Source organism: Bidens hawaiensis, unplaced genomic scaffold, assembly GCF_021521415.1.
Source record: "Bidens hawaiensis isolate Kalapana, Puna unplaced genomic scaffold, B.hawaiensis_p1.1 tig00013187_1, whole genome shotgun sequence".
In the NCBI taxonomy this organism is placed as follows: Eukaryota; Viridiplantae; Streptophyta; class Magnoliopsida; order Asterales; family Asteraceae; genus Bidens; species Bidens hawaiensis.
The window spans coordinates 414,718-436,113 of NW_027492113.1; the positions used below are offsets into that span (position 1 = coordinate 414,718).

Genomic DNA, 21,396 nt, shown 5'->3' on the forward strand with positions numbered 1-21,396 from the left:
TTTAAGAAATAACCCGGCTTTGACACCTATTAAAATCAAATCCTAAAGCCTCATGCAACCAACTCAGTACATAAATATATATACTTTATAGTTTGCTGTAAGCCAGTAACCACTCAACATTACTATTATAGGCTAGGCCACAAAATGTAGTACTAATACAATGCAAGAAACCGGTTATATGCTTAAATGTTTTATCAAAAGCTTCCTATAATGATCAAACAATAAACACAAGCGTTAACAAAACATGACTAAAACCCAACACTAGCCTCAAATGTAAAGCAACAATGTCATCCCGCATATGACACCAACTTCCGTGGCTTGATGAGGTTTGCTTTTCCATTTGCTCGCAGTATGGCGTAAACTGTTAGACTGGGCTCCATTCGGGCTTTCCTCTTTTACTAACTTGTACTTTACTTCTTTTCCTTTCCCTCTTTGTTTTGTTTCCTCTTACCATCATCAACGTCTTCGTCATCATCTTCTTTATTCTTTTCAACATGTTCTTCAACTTCCCCTTTTTATAAATCACAAGTAATATTCACATTGCTTCCTTCAAATTATTTGGAATTGCTGTTTGTAACTTGCATATGAATATCATGCCATCATAGTAATATTCCTCATAGGGTTGGATTGCCATTTGTCATTTATGAATTAATTATCATTTAAATTATCTGACAATGTTATAAGGTATATTGTGGAGTGCAGGATTTTAGGTTCAGTTTAAAATACCTGTCCAATTAAATGAATAATTTTGTAACATTCAAAACTGCATTAAAATTTCTTGTTTCAATTTTGAATTTATTGTTCTCCAAATGAAAATTAAGTATATCATGGATTTCATGAATCTTTTAATACCTTAGATTATTCTAATTGACACAAGGCACGGAAATGGTCACCCATGGTGTTGGTGGCAACTTTATTCACAAAACAAAATCCAAATACAATACAAGCATTACATCTTTGATCGATACTACACTTGGTATCCTTAAATACTAACACGATTAAGAAGTTCATAACAACTTAAATACTAGACACAACATACAACTATTTACAAGCAAACCTTTTCAATTTTGCAATGAGCACAGCCACCTTTACATAAACTATGTCTTGCAATCTTTCCAGATGGTGAAAAAAAGCATATCTCGCATGATGGTTGAGAAGTAAAGTGCCACACAATATCCAAAATCCGATAGGGAAACCAGTGGCACAACCTATATAAAACCATTTCGAAAGGTCATCTATCCTTTTTTCGTCATCCTCCCTTTCAGCTACCATGGGTGGTACTTCTGAAACTTCATCTCCCGGACAATATTTGTACAATGGAAGTCCACATAGTTCTGTATTTCCCGTGTATCTTGAAGGTTCAAAGGACTGGAGTTGAGTGCTAGATGGAATTCTCCCTGACAAGTTATTATATGACACGTCTAGATAACCTAATGAGATCATTTTCGACATGCTTGAAGGCATCTCTCTTGAAAGATTGTTTCTTGATAAATCCAAAGCAATAAGGTTTCTCATATCACCAATTTTCCATGGAATATTCCCATCTAGATCATTGTTTGGGACGTTCAATGCAACCAATCCATGTAGATCAACAAGTTCGTGAGGGATTTGTCCTATTAGATTGTTTCTTGATAGATCGATACCTATTAAAAATCCTAGATTTGTGCTGAATTCATGCATATTTCCTTGCCAAAGGATCATTGCACGGTCAACATATTTGGTTTCCAAGTAATATAGTGCGGAACCGCCATAACTGTACTTTGAATCTAAAACTCTACGTACATTTTGTCGATTAAAGGATCTTCCTTGAACCATCGTAGTAAGATTATTAATGCACGAGGGTATGGTTCCATGAAGATTGTTCATTGACAAGTCTAGGATTTGAAGATTTGCAAGTTGACATAATTGTAAAGGGATGTGTCCAAGGAGTTTGTTTGATGCTAGGCTAAGAACATACAACTCTAGTAAGCTTTCCCCTATCCAAAGAGGAATGTTACCAGTAAACTTATTGACCCCTAAATCTATAAATGTTAATTGCGTGCAATTTTTTAATGACAAAGGCAATTCGCCAGAGAAGTTGTATAAAGACAACACCTGAAGCTCAGTCAAGTGTTCAATAGAGACAGGAAGACTTCCAGATAGATTGTTAAGCCCAAGATTAAGAACTTCAAGTCCTGTGAAATGCCACAGACAGTCTGGAAGTTTTCCTGTAAATGAATTGCACGATAGGTCTAGATATCCTAAAGACCCAACGGCAATTTGGCATAAAAAGGACAATCCTCCATGGAATTTGTTTCTAGAAAGATCTAAAGACACTAAACCGGATGGAACCTTTGTTATATGGCCATAAAATTTGTTTGAACTCAAATCTATTACTGAAACATCATTAGGATCAAAGTTGGATTGCAAATTTGGTACCTCTCCACTGATGTTGTTGGATGAAAGATTCAAATATGTCAATTAAAAATGCCAGTTGTTCCAAAACTCCACAGGAACATTGTCAAGAATTCTATTATTCGCAATATTAAGGTGGGTAAGATTTTTAATATTTTGAATCCATTTAGGAAAGCGAGGCCCTAGGCTGCAGGAGCTCAAATCAATAGATTTTACATAAGAAAGGTTTGACATGTGAGCTGTGTTAATAACTCCTTTGAGTGAGTTGTTTGAAAGATTAATATCACGAAGCTTTGATTTCCCAATGTTTTCTGAGATGCCATATTTAAGATAGTTAGAAGAAATGTCAAGACTTTGAAGGTTGGGTAGTTCCCACACCTTTTTACTTATTGATCCATTTAACACATTATGATCAAGGGCCAGATATTCCAAAGATGAAAACATTTGGATCTCATCAGATAATGACCCTGTGAACCGGCTAAATGGAGCATACAAATCTGTTAATGCAACTGATGTACATCCAGACCAGTTGTTGAGAAAATCAGGTAATTTTACAGCAACGGAGTTGTGAGCAAAATTTAAAGATGTCAAACTACATAGATTACCAAAGGATTTGCCATCTAACATGTTTTTAGAGAGATCAAGCATAGCAAGTTCATTGCTAGTTAATGGCAACAACCAATGATACATGGATGAGTTGAGATTGTTATCGCTAAGATCAAGGGTACCAATAGATGATGAAGAAGAATTGAGAAATGGAGAAGAATATGGATGCATAACATGTGAGAGGTCACATCCTGATAACCTTAAAATTGATAGTTTTTGAAGATTTATAATCACATCTACCCACTTATTTGCTTTGGCCAAAGAAGTACCATCCATAGTGAGGCTGTTCAAATTAGACATATGGGACAACCAATATAAGTTTTCAACAGTGCAACTTGTGAGTCCTCGGAGTGAAAGCTCTTGCAAGTTTGTGAGGTTTCCAAGTTCAGGGGAATACAAGTTCCGTTTAAAAGATAGTTGTAAGAAATGTCCAGACTTGTTAATTTGGTCAAAGAACCAATGGACGCAGGAATGGTTCCACTAAAAGAGTTGTTAGAAAGGCGAAGAATTGTTAATCTGGCCAAGGAACCAATGGACGAGGGCATGGTACCACTGAAAGAATTATTCGAAAGATCAAGATAGCTTAACCGACTCATGGAACCAGTAAACATGGGAACGGTTCCATTAAAATTATTAAAGGAAAGGTCAAGATAACTCAAGTGACTAAAGTTGAGCAAAGAAGCACTAATCTTACCTCCAAGACTAGAGTAGTAAAGATCAAGTTGTGTGACATGACCCCTTTGGTTGTTGCATGTAACTCCACTCCAGTTACAACACTCATAGTCTTCTTCCTTTTCAGTTGTCCATGTACTGAGACGGCTATCAGGGTCTTGATCAATGTGAGCTTTGAAATCAAGAAGGGCATCTCTCTCCTTATCGATACACTTATAATGAGCAGCTTCCGGTACGAGTCTGTGGCTGTCAGAAGTGGAAGTTGTAGTTTTTATGTGTAGCAAGAGAAGTGAGAAAATAAACAAATTAAGATGCAGAAACTTTTGGCAAATATTATTTGTCATTGTATTGTATCAAAGTGTGATTTGCTTTTCTTTTAGGCCCAATTACAAATTTTGTCCTTTAAAAAAAGCCAAATTACGGTTCGTGTCCTTTACTTGCAGGCGGTGTCCTTTAAACTTTTTTTTCCTACAAGTTTTGTCCTTTACGCTAATTGGGTTAGAAAAAGTCAGTTAAATGCCCTCACGTGAGACGCATGTGAGGGCATTTTTGTCCTTTCTTATATCTCCGCAACTAAGCCTCTGTATCACTCTTCCCCCTCCCTGTCGATCGAATCAATTCCCGGCGATCAGAAACCTTAAACCCTCGTGTGTCCGACGCGACTAATCAATTAGGGCTTCAATCAATTGCACATCATTCTCAGAACTTAAACACGTAAGATGGATGATCCTCCTCATCCTCCATTCTACATTCGTGAAGCTGATGAACAATCAAATGCTGATGCGTTTTATGGTAAGTTAAAACTTTAGGGTTTATAATTGGGTTTATTTAACTAACAGCTGTTTAATCTTGTTTGTATAGTAAATAATCCACATTTGTTCACGATCAAGATGCACCATGGTGGCAGTTTCACTAAATTTCCAGGACGGGTTTATAAGAGAGCCGTTGTCCATTATGTTGACATGCTAGATATTGACAAGTTTTCAGTTCACGAGCTTGATCGAATCTTGCTTGAATTATCCTATCCTACAGATAAGGTTAGATTCTACCATTATGTAGTACCGGGTTCAGATTTGGATTGGGGGCTTAGAGCTTTGGGAAGTGATGATGATGTTAGGGGATTTGCTAAGTATATTGGAGCTTTTAATCAGTTAATGAATGTGTATGTTGAGCATGAGTTCACCTCTGTACACACATACTTCTGCTCAACCTCAAAGTTTACCATTGAAGAGATAACAAATGAGGAGTTTCTTGCAAGCGAGGTCGTACTAGATAAAGCAAACTCAGTTAAGAAAATGTTGTTGTTGGAATGGCAAGATAGCACAAATGAGGTAGTTGTGGAACAAGACAAACAGGATGCAAATGTGAATGTTCAAGAAGAGAATAATGTTGGTGTTGTTGAACAACAAGACCAGATTGATATATGTCATGAGGATCCAGAATTTGACCCTATGTTTGGAGAGGATGCTTTTGGTGTGCAACCTACAAATGAGGTGGAGATTGATTACAATGGTGATGTAGATGGAGGTGGGGATGGAGGTGGATATGGTGTGCAGCCTACAAATGAGGTGGATATGGATTACAATGGAGGTGGGGATGGAGGTGGGGATGGAGGTGGATATGGTGTGCAGCCTACAAATGAGGTGGATATGGATTACAATGGAGGTGGGGATGGAGGTGGGGATGGAGGTGGGGATGAAGATAGTGAAGATTCTTCAATTTCAGATGAAGAAAGTGGAGATGAGTCTTCAAGTTCAGATGAAAGTGGAACTGATGATAGTAGGGATTCTAACTATGAAATGAGAGATGAGAGTTCTGATGATGATGAACATCTAGAGGGTTGTCCAGTTAAGAAACCAAAGAATGTGAAGAAATCTAAGAACAAAAAGAAATCTAAAAATGTTAAGAAAACTAGGGATGGTGATGAAGATTCAGAAAGTGATTCAGATAGTGACTTCAACTATGAAGATGGTGAAATACATGATGTAGATGTAGATATGAGGGATTTCAGACTGCATACTGATTTTGAAGTTGAACAGCAGGATGCAAATTGTGTTTTGGACATAGAAACGGATGATGTGATGTTGGATAATGATAGGATGTATAATGAGAAACAAAGAAATGAGGGGGACATGGATTATCTTTTCCATGTGGGACAAGTTTTTGGTACAAAAGCAGAGGTGAAGGATATGATCAAGGCACATGCAGTTGAAACAAGAAGACAAATTATGATAAGAAAAGATGATTTGGTAAGGGTCAGGGCTGTGTGTGAAGGAGATATGGAAGTGCAGGGGGGTGGATCTAGCAGTGCTAATAAAGATGAGGGACCAGTCCAGAAAAGTATTGGGGGTAGGGGAAAAAGGAAAGACCCACTTGCTATTAGATGCCCTTGGTTACTGTTGTTGTCATACCAAAAGAGAACAGCTTCATGGAAAATTACAAGGTTGATAAATGAACATAAATGCCTTCAATCTAGGGAAATTTATGCTTGCACAGCCGGGTTCCTCTCAAACCATTTGGTTACTGATCTTCAAGATGACCCAAAGCTGAAAGTTAAATCCATCAAAGAAAGGTTTCAAAGGAGGTTTGAAGTTGGTGTGTCTGAGATGAAAGCTTATAGGGCAAAGATGTTGGCCAGGGAACATATAATTGGAAATTTCAAAGGCCAATATGGGTTATTGAGGGATTATATTGAAGAGTTGAAGAGGACTAATCCAGATACAACAGTGAAGCTTGAATTAGAAGAATGCTCAGATCCAACATCTGAGACAAGACAATTCAAGAGGATATACATCTGTTTGGGGTCTTTGAAAAAGGGGTTCAAAGCAATAGGTAGGGATCTGTTGGGACTGGATGGGGCTTTCCTTAAAAGTGCTTGGCCTGGTCAACTTTTAACAGCAGTTGCTCTAGATCCAAACAATGGATACTACCCTGTTGCATATGCTGTAGTTGAAGCTGAAACATTGAACTCTTGGGAATGGTTCTTGGAATGCCTTGGTGATGACTTGGATATAAACAACAGATCCAAGTTTACCTTTATGAGTGACAGGCAAAAGGGTCTTATACAGGCTGTAGATAAGTTGTTTCCTTCTGCAGAGCATAGGTTTTGTGTGAGGCACATTGAAGATAACCTAAGAACACTCTTCAAAGGAAAGCTTTTAAGGGATGCTCTTTGGAAGCTGGCTAGATGTACATCACCTACACAATATGAGAGAGAGATGAACAACCTAAAAAACTTGAACAAAAGGTGTCATCTTTGGGTATCTAAGATCCCACCAGAAACATGGTCAAGGTCACACTTCTCTGGTAAGTTTTTAATTTTGTATCCTTTATTCTCTCATAACTTTCAAGTTTTGTCCTTTATCTTTTGTGTTTTGTTATAATAGGTAGAGCAATGTCTGATGTGTTGACCAACAACATGTGTGAATGTTTCAATTCAAAGCTGGTAGATGGAAGGGACAAGCCTATTATCACATTGCTGGAATACATCAGAGAATATGTGATGAGGAAGATTGTTACTGTGTTGAAGGTAATTGATAGGTCATCAGGGTTACTAACACCATATGCTACACAAATTATGGAGTCAGTGAAGAAGGAAGCAAGCAGGTGAGTTGTATGTGAATATTTACTTGTCTTGTAAATGATGTGAATGGTTTACATATTTGGATGATAGGTACTCTGTGCATTGGAACGGTGAGGATCATTATCAGGTAACAGGTCCATATGGTGATCAGTGTGTAGTGAACATGAGCACAAGTACATGTGCATGTAGGAGATGGGAGATAACTGGGATACCTTGTAGACATGTGGTGGCATGTATTTGGTTGAAGGGTGCACATGACAGATCTGTTGGCAGGCCAGAAACATTTGTCAAACCAATTTACACAATGGATAGGTGGAAGGCAGTGTATAGCTACAAGGTGTATCCCATCAATGGTATGAGTATGTGGCCCACATCACAAGTCCCAATCCAGATCACAGCTCCTAAATTAAAAAAGCAAACTGGAAGGCCAAAGAAATCAAGGAAAAAGTCAGCAGTGGAAAGGGAAGATGGTGGTTCAAGGAAAAAGTCAAAGGTTGATGCAAAGGGCAAGGGAAAGGCTGTGGAGGGTGAAGGCCAGAAAGTGAAGGCAGTGAGAAAGACAAAGCCAAAAGGATCAAACACTTGTGGGACATGTGGTCAAAAGGGTCACAACAAGAGATCATGCATGAAAAATTTTGCAGATTAATGTGCCTACTGTTTGACTGTTTTTGTAGTTTTTATGACTTTATGGTATGGATATTTTTATGACTGTTTTTGCAGATTAAGTTGTTAGACTTTTTTTGAAGTTTTTCATGGTATGTATTAAGTTGTTATGGATGTATTAAGTTTTTCATGTAATGGTTTGGCAGTTTTTACTTATTTGCAGATTGTGCATGATGTGCAGATAGATGGATGTGTAGATAGATAGTGCACAATGTGCAGATAGATGGATGTGTAGATAGATAGTGCACAATGTGCTAGATAGATAGTGCACAATGTGCAGATAGATGGATGTGTAGATAGATAGTGCACAATGTGCAGATTGTGCATGATGTGCAGATAGATGGATGTGCAGATTGCAGATTGTGCATGATGTGCAGATAGATGGATGTGCAGATTGTGTATGATGTGCAGATTGTGCATAATGTGCAGATTCTGCATAATGTGTAGATTGTGCATAATGTGTAGATAGTGCACAATGTGCAGATTGTGCATCATGTGTAGATAGTGCACAATGTGCAGATTGTGTATTCAATCCATCCAAAAGTCCAAAATAAACTAACCAAAGATTCAAAATAAACTGATGATACATTGCTTAAAAGGGATTCAAAATTACATCCAAAATAAAGTCAAAATACATAATACTTAAACTGCATAAAGTCCTAAATTAACTAATAAAGTCAAAATACAAATAGTCAACAACTTCAAATTCAGTCAACTAGTTACATTTTCATTGCAATTACAATTGCAATGAAAATGATCCAACTAATGACCAATCTGTTCTTCATCTTCCTTGCTTGTTCTTTATAACTCTCTAAACTTTGTTCAACCTTGTTTTTCGACTTCAATAAGCCCGGGATAATCTCCAATGCCCGTTCACACATTGGTGGGTCACGCCATCCAAGAAAGGGGCAATCCGATGTCTGGAAAAGAGGAGAAACATGAAGTATAAACAATTGACTGGAACTTAAATCGAATTACACACTTACCATGTCCGGACAAGAGAAAAACCGACGACCTGGATTTCTATCAGTCCATGAAGTTCGAACAACTGCTACCTTGCCACAAACACAGTAAGCCATCATCAATTGAGCCCTGGTATTTGAATTTCGCATCGAGCCCTAATTGATTGAAGCCCTAATTGAGTCGCGTCGGACACGAGCCCTAATTGAAGCCCTGATTGAAGCCCTAATTGAGTCGCGTCGCCGGAGAATTGAATCGATTGAAGGACACACTGATGGAAAAGAGGGGGAAGAGTGATACAGAGGCTTAGTTGCAGAGATATAAGAAAGGACAAAAGTACCCTCACATGCGACTCACGTGATGGGATTTAACTGACTTTTTCTAACCCAGTTAGCGTAAAGGACAAAACTTGTAGGAAAAAAAAGTTTAAAGTACACCGCCTGCAAGGAAACTTAGAAAAGGACACGAACCGAAATTTGGCTTATTTTAAAGGACAAAATTTGTAATTCTGTCTTTCTTTTATCTGTAACATCAACACATATGCACAGATTTATATAAACAGATTTTGAAGAGACAAGCCTCACATACAGTTTGACCCCTAAATTGTATTTATATCCTAAAAAGACCTATTGTGACCCATGTTACACGTCCAATGGCTTGAGTCTAGGCAACTTTTCCTTATTATATTTTTTTTCTACCTTGTGGCATTATTGACCAAAATAAAGACAATTGATACACATATATATATAATTGGTTATTAGAATATTAACACAATAAGTGGAACATAAACATGGCCGTGAGAAAAAAATAAGTGGTCTAATAATTATGATCTCTTAAGTAATAACTAAATATGTAAAATATATTGTAGCTAAGAAATCAGTTCGAGGTGCGCAAATTTGTCTAAAGGCCAAATCAGTTCGTTTTGCCAAACTGGTTCCGGTTGAAACCGATATTTTAAGTGAAAAGGATTGGTTTGATTTGAAACCAATTGTAACCGGTTTTCAAATGGAAGAGTTCTCAAACTGATATCAAATCACGGTTTATTTTGAAATCCCAATAGGTTTGATAATCCGGTTTTTAATATGTTTGGTTCATAGAATATGTTGGAATTATAATTTCAATTTTGTCCTTAATGTGTTTGGTTTCGTTAATGAATCGGTTATCTAACCTCATTTTGAAAACATCAAATTTCAATAAATATTGGTCCCAACTTACACCTTCAAAGACCTTCAAAGACTTATGGAATTATTGGTCCCAACTTACACCTTCAAAGACTTTTGATTTTTTAGTATTCAAAATTTATACTTTTCCACCTTCTAAAGTTATGACGTGGCCTAAAGAAACCAATTTATTCTTAAAATAATCATTAGCAATATTATGTGATAACTATGACATCCATCATATTCTAAACATTCTATAAGAATTGACCTCTTTACACAATAATTATTACTAGCAAATTGTGAGCCGAAATCAAGAATTTTGTTTAGAAAATATGTAAATTTAAGCGAATATTTAGAATTATAATTATTTTTCACACGCCTTCACACCCCTCTTTCCCAGCCCAACCGCCAACATCCCCTAATGGCACCTTTGATGGTGATAATGGTTGGGTGGCGATGCAGAGGTGGCGGGGCAGGGGCGTGAATTGGTGTCGTCAATGGTGATGTGATTGGTAGGTGATTGTGGTAGGTGTAGATTTCAATTCTTTTATTCATTATAAATCATTACAAATTCATTTTTTTATCAAATTTTCGCTTCTTAAAATTTAAAATACCTTTTAAGGAAATTAAAATTCAAATACAATTCTTTTGGATTTCACTTCCTTAGACAATTCCAATTCCTTAAATAAAATATGCGAATTAAACACCTTAGTGTGAACAGAAGTGTGTTTGGTGTGGTTCCGAGACCGTGCGCTACCCGTGGGAACACCACCCGACCCATCTCGGTACAAAAAGTTTTTCAAGTTAGACTAAATGGGACACTTAGTTATGACGAGTAAACGGGACAAAGAAATCGATTGTTCCAATTTCCAAATTTGACTCGCAAGTCATCGCAATATGCCAATATCTTATTAGATGAATTTTTTCATGTGATATATGGCTGGTGTGATATGAATTAAGGAAAAACTAATATGGCCAACTAAAGTTTAAAACAACATATATGGTGGTGGAGTGATAACTAAGAGACTTGGTGTTCTGCGTGACCTACATTTAATTCCCCCCCCCCCCCCATCGTTTAGTTTCGACGTCAACGGGTAATGATGAGAGACTAGGCGAGTATGTGCCGTTCACTAGTCCGATCGTTGAACTAACCGAGTTTTATCTCACCGCATTGTTGTGTTTTCGGGCGAACGTTCACATGCGTTAGCCTTAGGTGAGGGTGTTCCCCACAACGAATACGATATATCCTGATGTAACTAGTAGCTCATTTGAAGGATTGCTCGAAAAAGAAAAAACAATATATTAATTCAATAAAATAATAGTAAGACATTACATGATATAATAATTGTCGGTCTATATAGCATGTGTAGTGGTGTGTACACCACCCTTGACGGTGGGGCCATGCAAGTTGCAAAAACGCATATATGTCCATATTGGGTTGGCCTTCCCACTACTTTAACTAGCATCTGACTTGCTAAAACTTCAAAGTAACTTTGTTGAGCCATTATTGCAATCGGGTTCTTAATTTAAAGCTTTTAATATCCTCATGGAATTCCACCAACAAAAAGAACTCACTAATTATTAAATATACTAAAGTATTAGCATTTGAACTCGTTATACATGATTTGTCAAATGATAAAAAATTAATAAGATCTGTTACTTGAAAGAAATGAACAAAATTACAGTACAAACAATAATAGTATACAATATCAAATTTATAAATTTAAGAAAATTTGTTTATATACAAAATTTATCAAAAACAATTTTGACCCATACCTATGGATAGCTACGATGAATGAGATTGACATATTAGAGAACTAGAAGGGAAATTATAACTCATTTATCAAAATGGTTTTGACTCAAAACCCCCTAAATAGTTAACATGAATGGGAAGAGAGATTAGATTAATATGGGATGTGCTTAGGCGTGCCGGGATCTCAGCCAAAAAAGAGGCACATGCTAACTTTCTGACTGATCCGAGAGAGGCAATATCTACACTGTGTCCTGCGGACGTTCTTGTGTTTGGATGGGCAGAGGGTAAGCATGCATGTGTCGACCTCACTGGGGTGTCCCCGTTAGTGGGGCTGAGAGATAGTGGTTTCGTTCCGAGACAGGCGGTTTTGAGGGCGGAATCTAAGAAGGTTGCTAAGCATGAGGCAGCGTGTTTGGAGAATCAGCACGTGTTCATTCCATTTGCCTTCGACACATTTGGATCTCTAGCTCCCGAGGAGGTTCGCTTCTTGGAATGGGTGCAGAAGGTGGTCCACAGTGACTCGCAGAGCCCGAGGAACCAAGGATTTATATTTAGTAGAATAAGCTTTGCGATCCAAAAGGGGATAGCGGCGCAGCTTGTTGCTCGCTTACCCATTATCCAGATGTAGTTTGGTTGGTGTTAAATGTTAATAAAAGTTGTATTAATAGAATAACTTGAGCCCGCCACATCATCATCATTATTTCTTATTAGTATAGTTAGATTAAATAAGATTAGATGGGGGGGGGGGGGGTAGCGCCCTAACGGGCCATACCGGTAAACCAAGTGACTAATACGGATCTAAGCAGTTTGGATCAATGGTTCAAATGGTTATTTTTATATATAGGCCCAACAGGTTTGGGCCAGACTGGTAAGAAATAACATTATAAATAATTAACTAATTTTCTAAATAACGTTTTAACAAATTAACAACTATACTGCTAAGAAATTAAAAACCCAAATGACTTACTTTCTTTATGAAAACCCAACTAATCATTTTATAATTATAAAGTGATTTTGTGACATCTTGAACATTTAAAACTCTTTAGGCGACTTTCATCAACCCGGCTAACCACTTGACCAGTTGACCCATCCCAGTGTATTAACTTTTAACATTATAAACTTTTTGACCGGTTGTAGATATTATCTATACACAATATACAAAATTTACCACTTGTATAGTTGTATACTTGTATGTACACTTACGCTTCCATTTTCCAACTGCCAGTCCTTTTAATTACTAAGCCCAATAAATATAAGCCAAGCCCATGCTAATATATACGACTCATCTATCCTTTTGCAGTTTGTTTTAACACTCACTTTTAAAAAGCATATATCGTCATTTGTCATTTATAAGCTGAGACGATGAAGAATATGCATGCACCCTGAGATAATATATATACTTCAATTTTAATTTGATGTTTGTGCTATGTAACTTGCCATTTGTAACATGTATATGATAATATGAACATTAATTATGTTGACACCAGGTAGAGAAATAACCACCCATTTGGTGGCAACTTTATTCACAAAAACAAAAGTATTTACAAGAATCTTTTCAATTTTGCGATGACACCACCACCTCTACATAAACCATGTCTTGCAAACTATCCAGAAAGCGAAAAAAAGCATGCCTTGCACGCCGGTTTAGAAGTAAAGTTCCACACGCTATCCAAAATCCGACAGGGAAACCAGTGGCGCTGCCTGTATAAAACCATTTTTGAATGTCATTTGTCCCTTTCCTGTCATCCTCACTTTCGGAAATCATGTGTGGTGCTTCTGATCCTTCATCTCCTGGACAATATTTGGTTAATGGAAGTCCACATAGTTCTACGTTTCCTGTGTATTTTGAAGGTTCAAAGGACTGGAGTTGAGTGCTAGATGGAATTCTCCCTGACAAGTTATTATATGAAACAAATTTAAAGGTGTGCACCAATGTTTAAGTATTTGTCCTATGACGTTAATATTTATATAAGTGTTTATTGTTTTAATTTCATTATAGTGTGTAGTAAGTAAGTTACTATACTATGACTCCTAAACTGAATTTGAATCCAATGTAAAAATTAAGATCTTATCCTAACAAACCAATCCATTCATTAAACTGCATAAGAATTGGTCTATTAACACAATAATTTGAACAAAAACATGAAATATAACTTCCTAAATGGGAACTATGAGACAAAATTAAGAAATTGATCTAAAATGATGGAAACTTAAACTTACTTAGTTATTATGTATCATCCGGTTGCCGCCACCTTTGATGGAATTGGTGCAACTGGCAGGGTTTAAAGCGGCGGTGCGCAGAATGGGAGTGGTACTCGTGTGGCATGGTATTTGTGGTTTTCAAACGGGCTACTTATGGTGGGAGAAGGGCGAAAGGGTCAAATACCTTTCAACGGCGTAATGGGATACTGAGCTATATTCCATACACCAACATAATGCAAAACCGTTTACCCGGAATATCAGTGGTGTTCCTGTTCCGGGGAAAACTTGGATCAAAAGCATCAAGAATCCAAAATACCCAATGACTTGGATCAGTGGTATTCATCACACCATGTGTGAAACCAACGCCCTGCCAGCTGGCGATTAACGAAACCATACGTTCCGCAACTTCCATCAAGTACACAGATTCATCTTCTAGTGACTTGTCATATACATGATAATTATTTTTAAAATTCCGTCAGTTAGTTAATTATTTGATTATAACAACTTCAAACGATAAAAGCGCATACATTTACAATCTCCTAAAGCTCGTTCATCACCCCTAATTCTCTGGTTAATTCTGACTATTCAAATTCGCATAATTACTTCTAGTGATGACGTGTAACGTGCAACATTTAAAAAAACGCTTTTACATAAAACTTACCCATAAAACATGTTCCGTGTAACATATTTCCCAGCTGTCACAATGCTAAGAATACGTGTTACAAGAATCCAAAGACTATAAACCGCGTCTCTACAAAGAAATTCCCGAATGCCACTACCACGAAGCTGAAGTTCCCACCTTTGGGACTTAAAATTCACAACCTCACCAACCCGCCAACATTCCAAACAGATGCCCACCAAAACATTGAGCCCATTAACTTGCAAAAAAGACTCGTGAAACCCGAATAGTCCAGTTGTAAAAAGAAAAAAAAGGAAGAAGAAAGAAAGATTAGTCTTTTTAATTAAGAAATTTGTGGAACCAATAATCGTGTATCTAAATTTAAAATAAAATTTATAAAATAAAAAATACTTTAAAAAACATATATCGGAAGTCAGAATCAACACCAACACTTTGAACTCGGAAGCGTAAGCAGAGACAAGGCACGGAAATGGCCACCCATGGTGTTGGTAGGGTTAGGGTCGTCATTTGTCAATTATAAATTAGTTATCATTTTATTTTACACAAGGCAGGGAAATGACCACCCATGGTGTTAGCGGCAACTTTATTCACAAAACCCGATCCAAATACAAGACAAACATTACATCTTTCATAGCTAGTAAGTAATACACTTGCATCCTTAAATACTAACAATAGATAGTTACGAAACAACTTAATACTAGAGACAACATACAACTATTTACAAACAAACCTTTTCAATTTTGCAACGAACACCGCCACCTTTACATAAACCATGTCGTGCAAGCTTTCCAGAAAGTGAAAATAAGCATATCTCGCACGACGGTTGAGAAGTATAGTGCCACACACTATCCAAAATCCGATAGGGAAACCAGTGGCACCACCTATATAAAACCATCTCCAGAGTTCATCTATCTCTTTTTCGTCATCCTCACTTTCACCTACCACGGGTGGTACTTCTGAACATCCATCTCCAGGACAACATCTGGTCAAGGGAAGTCCGCATAGTTCTGCGTTTCCTTTGTATTTTGAAGGTTCAAAGGACTGGAGTTGAGTGCTAGACGGAATTCTCCCTGACAAGTTATTATATGACACGTCAAGATAACCTAATAAATTCATTTGGGTCATGCTTGATGGTATATCTCCTGAAAGATTGTTTCTTGATAAATCCAAAGCTAGAAGGTTTCTCATCTTAGCAATTGTCCATGGAATCTTCCCATCTAGAGCATTGTTTGACAAGTTCAGTGAAACCAATCCATGGAGATCGGTTATTTCGTAAGGGATTTGTCCAGTTAGTTTGTTTTGTGATAGATCGATTATTTTTAAAAAGACTATATTTGTGCTGAATTCACGTATAATTCCTTGCCAATGGATCATTGCATTGTCAACGTAAATGAGTAAAGGTATGGATTTCAATAGGGAAGAATACAGTTGGTGGGAGTTAATTTGACCAAGAGGGGCTGTAATTGTTACTCCATGAATATTTTGTTTATGTAAGGCTTCTTCTTGAACCATGGTAATAAGATTATTCAAGCATGTGGGAATGGTTCCATTAAGATTGTTCATTGACAAGTCTAAGATTTGAAGATTTGCAAGTTGACATAATTGTAAAGGGATGTGTCCAAGGAGTTTGTTTGATGCTAGGTTAAGAACATACAACCTTGATAAGCTTTCCCCTATCCAAAGAGGAACGTTACCAGTAAACTTGTTGGCCCCTAAGTCTAAAAATGTTAGCATGGTGCAACTTTTTAATGACAAAGGCAATTCTCCAAAGAGGTTGTTGTTGTATAAAGACAATACCTCAAGTCTAATCAAAGAATCAACAGAAGCAGAGGCAGGGAGCCTTCCAGACAAATTGTTAGATCCTAGATTAAGAACTTTAAGTTCTTTGAAATGCCACAAACAGTCCGGAAGTTTGCCGGTGAATGAGTTATGTGAGAGATCTAGATATCTTAAAAACTCTACAGAAATATGGCATAAAAAGGATATTCCTCCATGGAATTTGTTTCTTGAAAGATCTAAAGATGCTAAAATAGATGGAACCTTTGGTATATGGCCATAAAAGTTGTTATAACTCAAATCTATTACTGAGTAATCATTAGGGGAAAAATTGGATACCAAATCCCGCACTTCCCCTCTTATGTTGTTGGCTGAGAGATTCAAGTATACTAATTGTGAAGGCCAAATGTTCCAAAACTCCGTAGGTATTGTGTCTGAAATATTGTTGTTTGCAATATTAAGCCTGGTGAGATTTTTCAAACTTTGAATCCATTTAGGGAAGAGAGGCCCTAGGTTGCACGAGCTCAAATCAATATAATATACATTAGAAAGGTTTGGCATGTGAGCTTCAGAAGGAACTCCTGTGAACCGGCTGTATAAAGCTTCCAGAGTTTGTAACGCAACTGATGTGCATCCAGACCAGTTGTTGAGGAGATCAGACAAATTAACAACAGCAGAGTTGTAACTAAATTCTAAATTTGTCAAACTACAGAGATAACCTAAAGATTTACCATCTAACATGTTTTTAGAGAGATCAAGATAACGAAGCTTATTGCTAGTTAATGGCAACAACCAATGATACATTGATGAGTTGAGATTGTTATCATCAAGATAAAGGTTATTAATAGATGATGAAGAAGAGTTGACAAATGAGGAAGAATATGAATGCATAACCTGTGAGAGGTTACATCCTGATAAGCTTAAAAATGATAGTTTTTGAAGACCTAGAATCACATTTACCCACTTATTTGCTTTGGCCAGAGAGGTACCATCCATCATGAGGTAGTTCAAATCAGACATATGGGACAACCAATCTATGTTTTCAACTGTACAATTTGTGAGGTGTCCTAGTGCAAGTTCTTGCAAGTTTGTGAGGTTTCCAAGTTCTAGGGGAATGCAGGTTCCATTTAATAGATAGTTATCAGAAAGGGCAAGATGTGTTAACTTGGTCAAAAAACCAATGGACGTAGGAATGGTTCCTTCTAAATAATTGCGGGAAAGGTCAAAATATCTTAATTTGGTCATGGAACCAACAGTCCTGGGAATGGTCCCGCTAAAAGAATTATCAGAAAGATCAAGATAGTTTAATTGAGTCATGGAACCAATAATCAAGGGAATGGTTCCAGTTAAAAAGTTCCCAGAAAGGTCAAGACGTGTTAATTTGGTCAAAGAACCAACGGACGTGGGAATGGTTCCTTTAAAAGAACTAAAGGAAAGATCAAGATAGCCTAACTGAGTCATGGAACCAATAAATATGGGAATGGTTCCATTAAAAGAATTCTCAGAAAGGTCAAGATAACTCAAGTAGCTTAAGTTGACCAAAGAATGGCTAATCTTACCTCCAAGACTATATGAGGAAAGATGAAGCTCTGTGACATGACCTGTTTGGTTGTTGCACGTAACTCCACTCCAGTTACAACACTCATAGTTTTCTTCCTTTTCAATTGTCCATGTACTGAGCAAGCTATCAAGGTCTTGAATGTGAGATTTGAAATCAAGAAGAGCATCTCTCTCCTTATCAATACACTTATAATGTGTAGCTGCCGGTACGAGTCGGTGGTTAACGGAGGTGGAAGTTGTAGTTTTTAACCATAGTAAGAGAATTGATAAAATACACAAAACAAGATGCAGAATTTTATGGCACATTTTATTTGTCAATGTGTTGTATCAAAGTGTGATCTTATTTGCCACTAATGTCATGTATGCCCATATTTATATAAACTAAACTCTAGTGTGAAGTAGACAAGCTTCATTTGATATATATTGTCAACCCGATAATGGCTGTTACTTTGTAGGTGACTTTTGCTTTTTTGATATTTTATATATATTCTTATGTGATCTATAAATAAAAAACAAAAGAACAAAAAATAAGAAAAGAAAACTAAAGTTTAGTTTTTCAATTTCTGTTTAATATATATTGAAACTAGAAGATGATCGGCGATGAACATGTATGGCTATCTAACACCGTCATTATTTTATATTTTGACCCTTGTATTGTATTTGATTCATATGTACAATGATATACTGTGACCCGATTCAAAACATCTAGTTTCATCAATTATGTGTATGAATTACTTGTTCCAAATTACACGTTCAAAGACTTGAAGGCAATCTATACTTATTACAACTGATCTATTAACAAATAAATAATTAGAACATAAATGTTACATATTACTTTCCTTAATGGAAACTGTGAACCAAAATTAAGAAATTGGTCTAAAAGTAAAGATTATTTATACGTAATCTATAGTATGATAATTAAAATCAATATTGAGTGATAATTAATTAAATACATAAAATATATGTAGTTAAGAAATCAGTTGGAGAACAAATCCGTTTCTGGCCTAAATTGGTGTGGGTTGAAACTGGTTCGGTTTTGGTCAAAGATGGTCAAAACTGGTTTTGCCCAAACCGGTTCGTGTTGATACCGCTTTTGAAGTGGAAATTGATTGATTCAGTTTGAAACCGGTTCGACTGTGAACGATTTCATACCGGTTTTGACGAAGGAGTTCTCAAAACGTTATCAAGCCTGCAGTTCGTACCGATTCACTAATACACTAAATACCTCTATTTTATTGTTCGACAAAAAATAAATGTTTATATCTTTTTTCTTCTTATATTGTGTAGTAAATCAGTAACTATTGGGGGCCAAGGTAAAAGTTAACATTTTAAACATTATACTATTGTAGTGCCAGCAATTTTTTTGTAAAACCAATGTCTAGGGATACGTTTGGTTCATGGAATTCCGGTTATCCACACACCCTTTGACTTATTCACACACCCTTGGAATCCATACGATCATATGGCCTTTATACGATCGTATAAGACTACAGCTTTTGTCAGATTCTCGCAGGTTCTGTCTGCTGTCCAGAAACATTGCATACGATAGTATGGACCCTATACGATCGTATTTGTTTTTTTTTTAACAATCTTGAACTTTCGTATGAACTTTGGGTTTGCGAGTTTTTTAAACAAGCAACTATACGATCTTTGTTTTAGAAAGAAACAAGTCTCCTTCGTGTTTAATTAAAACCGATAGAATAGTATATCACATCCGGAATATTGCATCGTATCAAATAATAAACTGAATTCACGTCGGAATTGAAAGTTGGTAAATATTGTATATTCATTCATGCAATATCTTGTACAGAAAGTCCTTTATATAGGATCATTGTCTAACAAACTAATCCGTATAAATAGAAATAGATATCTCCTAAATAATTAATAAGATATAATAAAACCATATAGAAGGTACTAGAATACGCACGTTAATAGGAATATTGTATCATGTCGTTGCGTAAAACGAGGGTAAGTACGGATGGAATATTATATTATATATCATGCATAATTCATTTCCATGTATATCACGTTTGGTTTTAACATGCACGGTTAAGTCATTCAATTTTGGTTTTTGTTTTTTGGTTCAATACGATCGTATGGGAGTCATACTATCCAGTCAAACTCCATACACCGCACGTGCAGGGGTACTATTGTCGTACTTTTATTCCATACGATCGTATAGCTCCTATACGATCATATAAAGGGTGTGTGAGTTTTTAAAAGGGGTGTATAAATATCATGACCCAATTTAATTTTTTAATGTTTTCATTTTGTTATTTTGACCCATAATTAAATTGAATTTTAATCCAATATTGGAAAAAGGATCTGTTCTAATCCGGTTTAAAACATCTAATCACACCAATTGGGTGTATAGCTTATTTGCCCCAGATTACACGTCCAAAGACTTAAAAAGTCTTGGTAATTTGTATTTTATTATTTATTTTCCACCTTGTGACATTTTTGTCCTAAAAATATGAGAACCTTTTGGTGATGTTATAGTTGAAGATAGTGGGTGCTTTAAACTTTAATCATTCTTCAATTTCTTTTTCTTTTGACCTTTAATCATGCTTTAAACTTCTGGAAACAGTGTTTTTTAGGTGATTGAGTCATTTTTTTTTTGTTGATATTACACATTAAATCCTTTGCTTTGTTACTTACTTAAGTTAGTTTTTATCAAAAATCGGCTTCCGCAATGCGTGAAGGCGTGTTTAAATTGTTTTTAATATAATATGAAAGGCTGCCCCCATATATTCTTTTTAGGTGAGCAGAAAACCGAATTTAACCGAACCAAAACCGAATTGACTTTTCTTTTTTCCTTTTTTAATTAATACTACAAACTTATATAGGTGCTACCGTGCAAGTAATCAAAATGAGTTTATATTTCCAGAAGCAATTTAGCAATCAGCTCATTTATAATTATGTATTTTTAATGTTTGTCATCATATTGATTCGTACTTTGTATTGTTTATTGTTATTACAGTTATCGTTCATATTTTGAAGAAAAAAATATGTAAGGTCCATTTTTGTTTGAATGTTTGCCACCGAATCGAGGCGCACTTTGTTTTATTTATTGTTATTGCATTTATCGTTTCTATTTTGAAGACAAAAATTTATATAAGGTTCATTTTTTATATTCATCTTGGGTACTTAAAATCTTGGAGACGACCCTGAGTGCACTCAGGATGGGTCCGGGACTGCGCAGTAGTGGGAACACAATCCCGCCTATCTCGACACCAAAGTTTTATTTTTATTCTGAACAGGTTGCAGAAGCTCACGATACTGAGCTTTCTCCAACTAGTATATAATGATGATTGAACAATTTGATTTTTTTTTAAATATTAAAAATATATATAAATAAACATACCATTTGACTTCACACATACGTTTCATCAAATAATCTCTATTTGTTTACAAACCATTTAAAAAA

General features: G+C 36.2%; 1 protein-coding gene and 2 pseudogenes across 2 annotated transcripts in view; all 3 read right to left on the reverse strand.

The window, feature by feature from the left end:
* Window positions 1-300: 300 nt before the first annotated feature.
* Window positions 301-21,396, reverse strand: part of LOC143543609 (receptor-like protein EIX1) — a 51,630-nt pseudogene continuing 30,534 nt past the window's right edge. Inside the window, exon 2 of the transcript XR_013137105.1 lies at window positions 301-1,041. The product of XR_013137105.1 is annotated as a receptor-like protein EIX1 (transcript). The remainder of the gene's footprint in view (window positions 1,042-21,396) is intronic.
* LOC143543610 (uncharacterized) lies at window positions 996-4,045 on the reverse strand (annotated as a pseudogene).
* LOC143543608 (receptor-like protein EIX2) lies at window positions 14,633-18,432 on the reverse strand. Its single transcript, XM_077035889.1, has one exon. The coding sequence runs from the start codon at window positions 18,273-18,275 to the stop codon at window positions 15,348-15,350; it is 2,928 nt and encodes a 975-aa protein (XP_076892004.1). The 5' UTR covers window positions 18,276-18,432; the 3' UTR covers window positions 14,633-15,347.